The sequence below is a fragment of the Spea bombifrons genome, chromosome 7 (genome assembly GCF_027358695.1).
Source record: "Spea bombifrons isolate aSpeBom1 chromosome 7, aSpeBom1.2.pri, whole genome shotgun sequence".
In the NCBI taxonomy this organism is placed as follows: domain Eukaryota; kingdom Metazoa; phylum Chordata; class Amphibia; order Anura; family Pelobatidae; genus Spea; species Spea bombifrons.
This window is the reverse complement of record NC_071093.1, coordinates 36,082,610-36,095,112: the sequence shown is the minus strand read 5'-3', so window position 1 is coordinate 36,095,112 and position 12,503 is coordinate 36,082,610. Positions and strand designations below refer to the sequence as shown.

Here is a 12,503-nt window from a genome sequence, read left to right as displayed (position 1 = left end):
GATTACTTCGAGTTTTAATCCAAAACTGTGGACCCTAATGGGATAGTTTTGACCCCAATATCCTGCAGCTATTTTTTATATTGCGGACACAAAGTGCTTTTCTTTAATTCAAGTAGTCTACACTGCAGTAGCTGCATCTGCTTGAAGATTTTTTGTTATTTCGATTAAATATAACTTGCATGAACAGCATTCAGACTTAGTCTAATATTGTAATTCACTTTGGCCTTTTCCTAAACAAATGATAATGGAGATGTAGGAAGAAGGCCAAGGAATTAAAACGATTACCCAAAGCTGTGTGAGCTAAACTAAAAAATCGAATTAGCGTGTATATATGGAGTAGTAGATCAACGTGCCAAGGCTACAAAATGCCAAGGTTAAAACAAGTTATGTGTCCCTTAATTCATAATATGCTAACTATTTATTTCCAATATGTTGAGTAGCTGAACCAATGTCTCCAGAAACTTTTGCTGACGTTGCTGACGTTTATTCTATAAAAGAAAGATAATCCTCTCTACTCTGAGTTTGTTTTCTCCAGTTAATCAAATGTGGGGGTTTCAAGGACATATTTTAGATGCATCTACAGTTATTAAGAGGCTTTCCTGTATTTTCTATATGTTCTTGTTGGCATGCACTTTTATTTTTGTACTTGTCCTTGCATGGGCCCTACAGTGTCTCGATTCTGAGAGAAGCATCAATGTAGTTTTGGTACTGAAACTCCTCTGAGCTGTGATCATATTCTATCAGAGAAAATGTGAAACGCATTTATTTTTTGTAATTATTATTTTTATAATGCTGGGCAGCTCAACAGTTCTTTGTGCAAAGGAATATAGGGTTAACTCAACATGTGGTGTCTGTTGGTGAGATAGGTCTCCATTGATTGTTATTGATCCTTCTTTTTTGTTCAGCCGGGCTTGGTTGGAACAAATTCACAGGACTCCATTTACCAATTGAAACAATCCTCATGATAGGGAACCCCTCAAATTATTGGCGCCCAAGCAGGACTCCACCCAATCCAACACAACAAAACTAAAATAAAACCATATAACTCAGTACATGTTTATTCCACCACGTGGCAACGTTCTGATCCACCTACAGGATGGCTTGGAAAAGATACTGTAGTTGGATCAAAACGGTGCCAAGTGGTAGAATAGACCCTTCAATTCACCTAGTGCTGAGTTATATCATTTTATTTTAACTCCATTTACCAATTGACCCGCCTGGGGTTGTGGCTAAAGGACCCTCCATTTAAGGCTTGGAAAATGAGAGAGGATGAAAGCCGGTACTACACCATCGCTACACCATGTCTTCCAAGGATGCAAAGCCTTAAGGTCTATCTATATACAACAAAGCCGACAGTCAATGGATTAAAGGGTCAAACCAGTACATGGCCCGGTGTATGTTAACCACACACTAACGACTACCTTAAAAATTAAAAACTACAAACGGAACTGAAGCGGCAGAAGACGTTTTAGTTTAATAAGTGCTGACTTGTAATGTGTTCTCAGTAATTACAGCTTCTTATTAGTTCAGAATAGCATCCACAGCTTGCTACTAATTGTAACTGAAAGCCAATGTATAAAATTATAATGCGGAAAGCCTACAATATGCTTGGTTATTTCGTAAGCACTGGGCTACAGGCAAAGAATAACATGCGTAAGATATTTAAACGTCACTGACTTTTTTTTATGCGCAGAGGAATCATTTTTATCCTGGCAACTAAGCCCATGCCAAATTTTATACTTGAAAAAACAAACATAAAGCAAATTTCCTTCGCAAAAACCATCTACTGTGGCAATTATTACTAACTCAATCCTACAGAAGGAAATCAGATAGAGAACATTGCGTTCCTGGTAAAAAAATAAAGTGCAACGCAAGCAGTTTGTGAGAGATTCTTTAATTTCCTTTGCTTAACCTCTTAATTACCATACACGACTTGAATGCATTGCTTACAAGATATATTACAAATAACATTCAAAACCTGTTGAATAAGCTAAAAACAGGAGATCAATGTGGGAAAGGAGGAACGGTATAAATTAAAATTATCAGAGCCGCCTATATTGATTAGATTCTGAAAGTTTTGGAGCTGCATTTTAAAAAGAATATTTATCACCAATCGAAAAATCGATTAGACAGAGATGCTGATTGGGATTTTTTGAACTGGTGATCTAATATCTGAGACTTTACATTGCTGGGACTCAACGTTTGTTACACTGTATAACATCCAGTGGGGTATTCTGGCTTAGGGTGGCAGATCTTGGGGCGCAGAAGCCCCTCTTCCGCATAACCGGAGCCAGATTGCCCTATTGGACGATCAGGCTCCCTGGAGCGCCGCTTACTGAATAGACTGGTTAGGAGAATCGGAGATCTCCCTTGTAACTGGCCCAATTGAACCCCAGAGGTCTCTGCCTAGCGGAAGCGGCCACAACAAAAGGCATCAGCTTCAAGGAAGACTGGGGTTGGGGAGCTGGGGTTATAGCCAGGTTTCACCAATATCTAACCATTTTTTGCACCATATAAATATTTAAAGATCAGATGGCAGAGACAGTTCGGAATTAGCCATGCTTTTAAATATCTACCCATAGCTATTCGAGTGGCATCTTCAGTCACACATATTCCATGATCACCTGGGGGAATGTAAAAAGTAAAGAAATGTACTTTCGGGACAGTTATTCATTAATACAAAACCACCGCGCAATGTTCATCAAGGCAGCTGTTCTCTTAAATTGATCTGACATGTGAATCATCAGGAAAAATGCATTAATATTGTGTATGACAAGCTGCAAAAAGCATCCACTGCGTGTTACTATCGTTGTATACGGTTACATGAGGATTATATGTGATAAAACACTAATTGTAACCACAGCTTAATAACCATTCTAAACGAGAATTCAGGGTACGGAGCTTTCCTGAGGGGCATTCCCAATCGACAATGGTGTCAATAAGGATTATATTAAATAGCACATAATGCAGTTGTCTACATTGCAGGCCAGAAACAATAAAATATTTATCGTCCTAAATTTGTCTTCTGTGCATACAAGTGCAGAGAACGTCAATAGCTTGAGGGACTGGTTGGGAATTGTCTAGCCTGGTAGCAAAGTCTAGAAATCTCTCGGCAAAAAACATATACCAGACGCAAGGAAATCCCAACAGGCTCCGTTAATGCTGGGTAGTCTCTACATGAAAAGAAAGACCTCAATATTTCTGAATCCTGCCCTCAAATACCACAAATGGAACCGATTAAACAACTATTTCATTGTAGTCCCATAATAAAACCAGTAGAAGACCATTGATGGTCCCTTATGTCTTTTTCAGAGCTTTCGTCTATCAACAAATTTTAAGGGCTATATTGGCAGGTGATTTCTATAAGCCTGATGATGATGATGATGTAGCTACACCAACCTACACTTATGCTGTAGCTTCAGAAAAAAAAGGAAACCAGAACACTAGAAAACTCTTCAGGATTCTCTTGGACACCCCAATCCTCCATCCCCCATTTCCGCCTTAAATGAGGGGGTATCCTGCAACGTCAGCGGGAACACCCACTGATATCAGCGCAACCACCCACGATGTCAGCAGGAATGCTCACCGACATCGATGGGAAGTCCTGACCTCATTCTGCAAGGCTCTGGGTGGCCGGACCATAAAAGTTCCCAGGTATGTTAATAAGCATGTGGAATATGACCTTTTGTATTTTCGAACATACTAAATTTGGAGAACTGGAGCAAAAGTGGAAATAATAAGTAAACATGCTAAGGGAACATTAGATTTTCGTTAACCCAGAGACTTCCCTCCTCTTAGATAGTTTACATGATCAAATGGGGTGAAGCTACAAGCAGACTGGGAAGTATTCAGAAAAGGAATAGCTAGAAATATAGAATGTGGAGGAATGTGGCTACATGTCAAGATCCTGAACTAGGGCAAGGCAATCATTTTCTAAAATTGGGGTCCTTTGGCAGAGCGACGCAGTCTTCTGAAACGCTATATAATGATAATTTCATATACTATTAGAATGACTTGCTTCACCTATAAAAGTAGGCTCCATCACCAACAAATGTGCTAATCTTTTTGAATGATTGCGCAACATACGCAATATAAGATCAATATTTTAATATTCTTATTTCTTATTAAAGAAAACTATTATAAATAAAATTATGCTCCATATTTTGTTAGCGTAAATATTTTTCCTAGCAGTTCGAACCGCGTGCCTAGTCATAGTTTTGGCATTTACAAACCGAGCATTATGTCCGTAAAAATAAATAATCAAGCATGCAGTTATTTATTCTAATCATCTTTTACCGAGAAGGCAGATGGTTTTTCGGCTGACACGAACAGCGACAGTTTAACAAATAGTGTGTGGCCATGTCTTAATGAAATCTGCGTACAGGCACAATATCCTTTTCAAATTATTTTGTCAGATTAAGCAGCAGATGTGTTTACGCACAAGCATTTTAACTGCTACCCAATAAATTTGTTTCCACGGGCTAAAATGACATTATTCGCTACGCAATGTTTTCAGCAATGGATTTTAATTAAACTTTATTTATAGTGGTTTTTACAATTTGAAAAAATAAAAAAAAGATCTCCCACTCCGGGGTCTGATGCGAGTAGTTATATTTTATTGATATGCAGGTGCTAGTAAATACGGAGTCTTAAAGGCTTAACCTGTTTTGCGCCCGACTGTAATATATTTAGGATGCGTCCTATTTCATTTAGCAAATAAATTGCATAAAAGGCCAAAAAGTTTAAAAATGATGCAAACTGAAAACAAACAGTTTATATAGGTACCTAAAAAATGTGGACGTAAAAGGAGGAGAGTACCCAAGTTAACCAAGAAGAGCAGTAAGTCATAACTATGCACTCTGTCGCAATAACCCCTGAGGAAACATGGGGGTAAGCTTGTGTTTAAGAAAGGGTGCATGACAGATTCACAGGGTGGGAACTGAGCAGGCAGGTAAGGAGTCACTCCATGAATCCATCATGGCCCTCCTCCCAAACTCAAGCCTACCCCTATGAGTCCTCAGTCTCAGGGGGTTTCCATGACACAGTCCATGCATCTACTGTGGTCATTGGCCTCCATCCCTTGTCTGAAGTACAGTTTCTAGGTAACGAATGAAAATCCGTTACTTCATGAGTCTTTTACTCATCACCCAATGCATCCAACAAATAGTCTAGATCTTCTGGTAACTATGCTTTGAATATCCTTGGGTACTGCTATCCATTAATCAGAACACCAAGACTTCAATATCAAGTAGGAAAACCATGATCTACAGCACCATTTATATTCATATGGTGCATTTCATTTATATAGGAAATCGCAGCACCGGTTATAATATTGCAACCACCCCATCCCCAAATGGTAGCTATGGGACAGGGCTACTCGGAGTGAGCTTAGGCGTCAGTGTTAGTGGCCCATATTCCATGTGCCAGGTTGTCCCATATACCCAGCGCACAAATACTAAATCCTAAACCAGGCCCTGAGATATTGCAGTTTCTACTAAACACAAAAACTAACAGATCCCCCCCCTCCCATTAAAACCTCTCGCTCAGCTGACCAGTGAGCTGTAATAACAAAGTGACTCAAATTGGCAATGGTACATGTTTAACAGATGTCTTCTACAAAAAATTGTAGGCAGCATGAAGCAACGCAAACTTCTTATAGATGATAAATTATATCCTTGCAGTGAAACAAAGTATAATCATGGATGGAAGAGATAAAGACCACTGGATGGAATGTGGATTTGGCAAAACATAAACTGGGATCTAGTATGCTAAGCAAAAAATAAATAAGCGGATCTGTCACTTTATTCTTTCCCTTTTAGGTTTAATCACAGAAAAAAACAACACAGAGAACTTTAAGAAGCCTTTTCAGCTTCTGTGTAAAAAGCTAAATGCCCGATTCTGAGTGACATCACGATGAGGTATGAGGGATTATTTGTGCAAAAGTTTTGGTCATTAAGCAGAACCAGGGATGATGTTTCCAAGTTTGCATTAGTTAGAAGAGTGTTTTTACTTCTTTTAGGAATGGCTGTTCTGAACATGATCCCACCCCATGGCGGCTGGAGCGGCTCAAGTGTAGCATCTTGTGGGGTCTGTGGCAACTGCCCCTCTCATACTATAGAAGTTATGGCCCATACATGGAAATAAATAAGCGCTATTTCAAAAGACAAAAAGGACAATTGGTCATTGAAGAACAGCGACGTGAAAAAGCTTTGTTTCCAAAAACATAAAACAAAGTAACACTTAGCAACTTTCTGGAAAGGCTGAACAAAGAAAAGCAGATAGCTATTTAGAGTAAACACAATTTGCTGCGTACTGGCATTCTGCAGCCAAGAATTAGGGGTAATGAAGAACTCTGCCTACACATTCACAGACGCCACGCTGAACTGCGGTATTTAAGGTGCGTTAACACATATCAGCTGTATTCCGGATCGGTTCACCTCCTAGGTTAATTAAAATTCAGATGTGACTCAAAAACACCTGCATAGGGAATTCATCCGTTAACCTCTTACACGTACTCATTAACACTAGACTTGCTGGCGTAAATTTCTATTATGTTGCATACACTGGACTAAACTGGTCCAAGATGAGTTATCAACACGTCATACATTTTAAATGACTTATCATCTCTAGATGAGCTTATCATCTCTAGAGCTTCTTGGAATGACTTAATGCAGCCTTGAATGTCGTCATAGTAAGAAGTGGCAAAATCCACCAGGGACCAGGTGGCAGAAGGAGACCATAGGATGACCATGTTGACTTTCACATGAAAGAGACTCGCTATATACATGGTGCCTCATAGTCAGGGCCGGCCCAAGACAAAATACCGCCTGGGGCGAAGTTTAAAATGCCGCCCCCCCATTATCTACCCTTCCTCTCCCTGCCGCCCCCCCCATTATCTACCCTTCCTCTTCCCCCCCGTACTTACCTTTCAGCAGTCCTGCGGCGAGTCTCCCTGCTCGCTCTCGGTGCCGGCTTGTAATGCTGAGCGCCGGAAATGACGCCATCTTCCGGCGCTCAACATTACAAGCTGGCACCGAGCTAGAGGGCTCGCAGAGGAGAGAGAGGGGCGCCGAGCAGGTACTGAAAGCTTGGTAAGATAAAACCACTTGGCGCCCTCTCTCTCTTCTCGGCTTTAAAAAAAAGGCTTGGGGCGGCAAAGTGACGCCCCTTCAAAAGTGCCGCCTGGAGCGGTTGCCCCACTCGGCTCCATTGTCGGGCCGGCCCTGCTCATAGTGGCAAGTCAAGAATTCAGTTCAAATGCCAGTTATTGCTGCTGACTTTTCCAACTAAGCTAGGTCACCCTCAGCTTACTTTTCTGGATTTCTAAAGAGTGTAGGGAACGCCCATGAAACTATTAGCACCATCAAAACTAATATGAAATTAAGTGGAAAAATGTGCAGAATAATGTTTGAAATCCAAGGCCATCATTTCCCTGGGGACAGAGGGGCTATTGTCCCAGACACAAGATCAGGGGTGTGTTTGAACCACTCAACGGCAGTGCCATTGCGCCTTTCTACTTCCGGAAGCAGGAGTGACATCAACCTTGCCCTAGATGCCAAGAGCCCTTACAAGATGCTAGAACCTTGGAATGAATGGAAAAGTGGAATGTGAAGAAGTTCCAAGCCCCATAGTGTTACAGTACATTATACACCGATATCAATATTTTAGTCATCTGTTGACCATAAAGGCACTTAATTATTAATAAAGAGAGCCCTTGTGAGAACCTATTAAAGGGACAATGCTATACATTCTGATACAGCTTGTACCGATTCTACTGATCTGATTAAACTTGACTCATTTTAGTTTTAGGGTAACAATGAGAAAGATAAGGAACAAGTGATTGCAAAGCTCTAATAAGCACTTCTTCCTGGGGAAATGACAAATCTATAGAGGAGATTGACTTGATGCAGTAAACGTGTATTTATCAGCTTCAGCAAGCCGTTGTGATGAATCAGGGTATAAAACAATTATTGTGATTACAACAATGATGCAGGTGTGACCGACTAAACCAAATATTATGAAGGCTGGAGGCTGAATGCTTGAGGTTCTTGACTTTTTGTTTTTCATGGAACCGTGGAAATAAAATGAAATATCTGCAGTATTTATTTTATTGGTGTCAAAAATAGACATTACTTGTCAGATTAAACGGATACTCCATCCAATGCATACGATAATTTAGCCTTATCTGACAATAACATTTATCCTACATTCAAATATGCAGAAAGGTCCATCAGAATCCTCTCAAGGAATATTTCCAGCTCTTTACTTAGCAGAAGGTGTGCTCCATCTAATGCACAGCGATGTGAGCTCCAATGGCTGCCATGGTGAATGCTTTCCTATGACTGGATGTTGCAAGAAGCCAAACCAGGCATTAAACGTGGAGATCAGAGGGATGTTTTGCCAAGGTAAAACTCGAGACGCTCCAGAGGAAGGATGCACTATAGGGGAGGCTAGAAAGTTGCTTACTGTTGTCAGTTGAGTTGTTCTCATACCCTTAAAAGTCTAAACGTAAACCTCCCATAAAGGCTAAAATATATGTCTGGGCTGTGTTAGTGTATTAGTGTATAAGTATAAAATAAGGCAGACATAACACTATGCTGAACTATCCAATATAGAGGTTCTGAAGTAGCTAGAAAATGGCCAGACCGAATGGCCCAACTTCATCCTTGGTGTCTGGTGGGATGGGACATCTGCCCAAAGTGGCACCGATCAAAGCTGCCATTACCACCGCAATTCATTGTTGTGAGTACGCCACAAGGAAGACGGTAAAGCCTGCTACAGCATTGGACAACCGTAATGGGAGAACCCAGGAACATCCCCTGTCACAACCATGGTCAGCCAAAATATCTGTACTCCAACACCATGACGAACCTGGTGGAATGTCACAAATCGTGGATGAGCCGAGCTACAAATACCAACGATGAACGGTAAGCTTTGTCTAGCTCATCGTGCACATAAGCTAAGCCAATGGTTTGGGCATTTACTGGCTTGCCAAGTAGTCCACTAAAGAAATATATATATAAAATCATATTTAAAACATTGGACCGTTGGCAGCTATTATTTATGCAACTAAATTACGTTTCAGATGGATGCAAAAAAGCCCTGTGTCGCACGTTTTTTGGATAATTTACCACAAAGAAGTTGCCACTGTCTCTAGATCCGATTGCTAATCCTCAGAAGGCTTTTCTGAAAATGTATAAGAACGCTTCGTGTCATTTTCAAAGCAGGCCGGCAAATCCCAAATAGCTCAGAGAGACTCTAAAAAACCCACAATTGCTCCACAGTGTCACGAAAACGTGATTTTACTTGACAGTTTTAGTACTGCAAAATAACCTTTTCCAGCAGATTCTACAAAGTGAAGAACCCGGCACTATAGAGGTGCCGCTAAGCCCATTAACCTCGTTATCAGAGAGGGAGCTGCGTGCGATCTCTTGGTAGCTGAATGAGAAAGCTTGTTTTACTTTCCTTTTTTTTAAAAAAAAAACAACATTATTGTACTTTTCAAATGCAATAAATACATCGAATAAAATAAATATGATGTTTGCAATCTCAAACAGGGTTGCTGTTTATAACGATCCGCCTATACTTTGGGACGCAACTGCATCAACAATGAGGCCGGCTGACAGTGATGGGAGTTTCTAGAACATTAAATCTCTATGTGACGCTCAAGCAGTAATAAAGTAACCGGACTCATTGACTAAATGACAATTGAGATGCTGGCTGAGGGTTATTTGAGTTGTATTCCTTATTTTACCTGTGATGGCCAGTATTTACCGCTCCTATACTAAATTAAGGAAAGCAATATCCCTCAGCTTTCTTTCCACGGTAATTCCTACAGCTGTCAATTTAAATTGGCAGGAGAAAGTCCCAATTTGCTCTGACTTGAAATTTGGAATATGCCCAAAAATCTTATATAATAACCCCCCCCCAAAAAAAACAGAATATACTATAATAGAAATTCTGCCACTATTCTTGGATTGTAAATCCCATTACAGCCAGCCAGCCTCCGAGTTGTATATTGGCCAAGTTAGGTTTTTGTTTTTAAACACTAAAAATAACCATAAATACGAATGGAACATCAGGCTCGCTTATTTATTAATGACAGTAAAGTTAGAGGTAAACCACTACAGGAAAGCTCTATAAATGAACTGATTGCAAGCTCTTAAGAACAGACTGCATGAATGCTTTTCAGGACCATGCCAGAGGCCCCTCTCGCTCTGTATCACAGTGTCTTAGCATCCTTAGAGATTTTTGTGCATGTGAAATTCAATATATTTGTCAAATGGCATCTGAAACCGCGTATGATTTCTTGTCCCTGTGAGTCATTGCTCTTTGCATACTGGGAGTCAAAGAATTTCTTTAAACTCTATAAAATACGTACCAGAAATGCAGAAACGTAACCTTATTCGAATCATACTTAAACCAACTAAGGGTCCATTGAGTCAGCGACACTGATACAATCGAAATGATGAGGATGAAAAAAGAGGAATTATTGATGGATGAAGTACAGAAGGAAGGGGTAAGCCATGTGGCATGAACAACAAAAGACCCACAATCCGGCAAACAAGGCGACGGGGACTAATTGCACCATCATTATGATAATTTCCCTTCATTGTATAGCAAATTCATTTCATTGCAATTAATGGAAATATGTGGTTTTGGAATGCCAGCTGATTGGTGTCTGGGAATGCAGAGGGGGGGGGGGTGAAGGCTGTACTGAAAGGGTTAAAAGTAGCATTATTTCATGTGCATTTTAAAATATGGCATCCGGTAGGTTGTTCGTGAACTTCATCAGAAACATTTAAAAACAAATAATATGCCAAGAATCATTGTCACTCAAAATTAAATGAAAATAAAAAAATGGAAATTATGACATGCTGAATTACAAAAACACTTGGCGCTTAACCCCCGAAATGCCAGATGGCTGTACAATTTTCTTTGGGAGGAATTGAAAATAATAATAATAATAATTACCCATGCATCCAGTGCGTATTATCAAATACTACTTAAGACAGGGTTACATTTCTAGATTTCCTGCTTTAGTTAACTACCTATTTAATGCCGCTCAATGAATTTACTGATACAGATTCCCATTGTACAGCGCTGCGGAACATGATGGCGCTATATGAAACAATAAATAATAATAACTAATTGTGGGATAGCCATTAAATGGTAATATAGACAGTGTACAATACAGTGTGCAGGCTTGCAGAAAACAAGTTTGTTGTCCCTTTAAACAGGAGACACAGAAATAAAATTCCACGCAGACAGTGGGCTGGGTGTATTAATTGTATGAGTCTGCAAGCACCCATTCTGAAAACACTAGACATAAACACTCATAGCTACAGAGTGGCACAGTGGGACTGGTTGCTCAAGGATGAGCTATGCAGTTTATCCATATGGAAATGGTAACATGGCACTGGGCGCATGTGATTTTAGACAATGCAAAATCATTATGATGGTTGGCAAAAGAGAATAGCATGACATGGCATGTGTTAACCCTCTGGGTGCCTGAAGAGGTAGTGGAACACCCCTGGCACTCAAAGGGTTAAACCCAACCCTCCTTGCACACTAGACTCTTTACTTACTTCTTCTTGCAAGCTCTCCTGCCTTCCACTCTGTTTCCTCCACTGCCCCATAGCTCTTCATCGGCTTCTCTGTCTCCATAGTGGCTGAGAGGGATTTCTTTAACTCCATGGATGTCTGCATGGCTGCCTGGGGTTCTTGCTCCTGCTGTGTAGTCCTGGTATAGAATCCTTGCCTTTCCTAATCCTGGGTGAGCTGAGAGGTGATGGGTGGGTGAGGGGGAAGGACTGTGCCTGCTCCCACTCACTCCATCCCCACGTCTCTCTCTTGGTTCCACGGATCAGCTAAGGAGGGGGGGGGCTGGAGGGATGGGTTGTGACGTCACTGCATCCCTGTGGGGCGCTCGGGAGCATAAAAGGATGCTGCGAGCATGCGCACTGAAGCTCTCCTGCTTCCAGACCTGGGTACCGCAGGAGGAGGATTGGGGTTAACCTGTTTACTTCTGGAATAGCCCCCAGCGCTGACGATCTGGCTCTTGCAGGGCTTAAGGCATATACTAAATAGTGATCTCCCATGTAACAATAAAACGTGCCAGTGATGTTAAAATAGGATATTATTTCATTATTTACTTAACACCATGGAATTTATTCACAAAGGAACAGGGTACAATTTACAAATACTGAGCAATCATGTTGCAATATAATAATATGAAATTGCAGACTTGGTGAGAATTCTGCAATATTAACCATCGCTAGGGCCATAAGCATACATTCCTGGAAGCAAAGGAGAAATAACCACTTAATTAACAGTATTATAATACTATTAATACTATTCTAATTGTAAATCACAGTACCTATCACTTGCATATGTTACTGCTTGTATGTCGCACCCTATCACCTGTGTGTTATCCGTCACTGGTTGTATGATGCACCCTATCACCCACACATTATATGTTACGGCTTGTCTGTCGCACCCTA

The 12,503-nt window shown here is 40.7% G+C and overlaps 1 protein-coding gene across 1 annotated transcript in view; it reads right to left on the bottom strand.

The window, feature by feature from the left end:
- The window catches only part of BMERB1 (bMERB domain containing 1), a 45,724-nt gene extending 33,864 nt beyond the window's left edge, over positions 1–11,860 (bottom strand). The window contains exon 1 of the mRNA XM_053471183.1: positions 11,589–11,860. Within this exon, the coding sequence (XP_053327158.1) occupies positions 11,589–11,709 (121 nt within the window). The 5' untranslated portion in view covers positions 11,710–11,860. The remainder of the gene's footprint in view (positions 1–11,588) is intronic.
- Between the last annotated feature and the right edge of the window lie 643 nt (positions 11,861–12,503).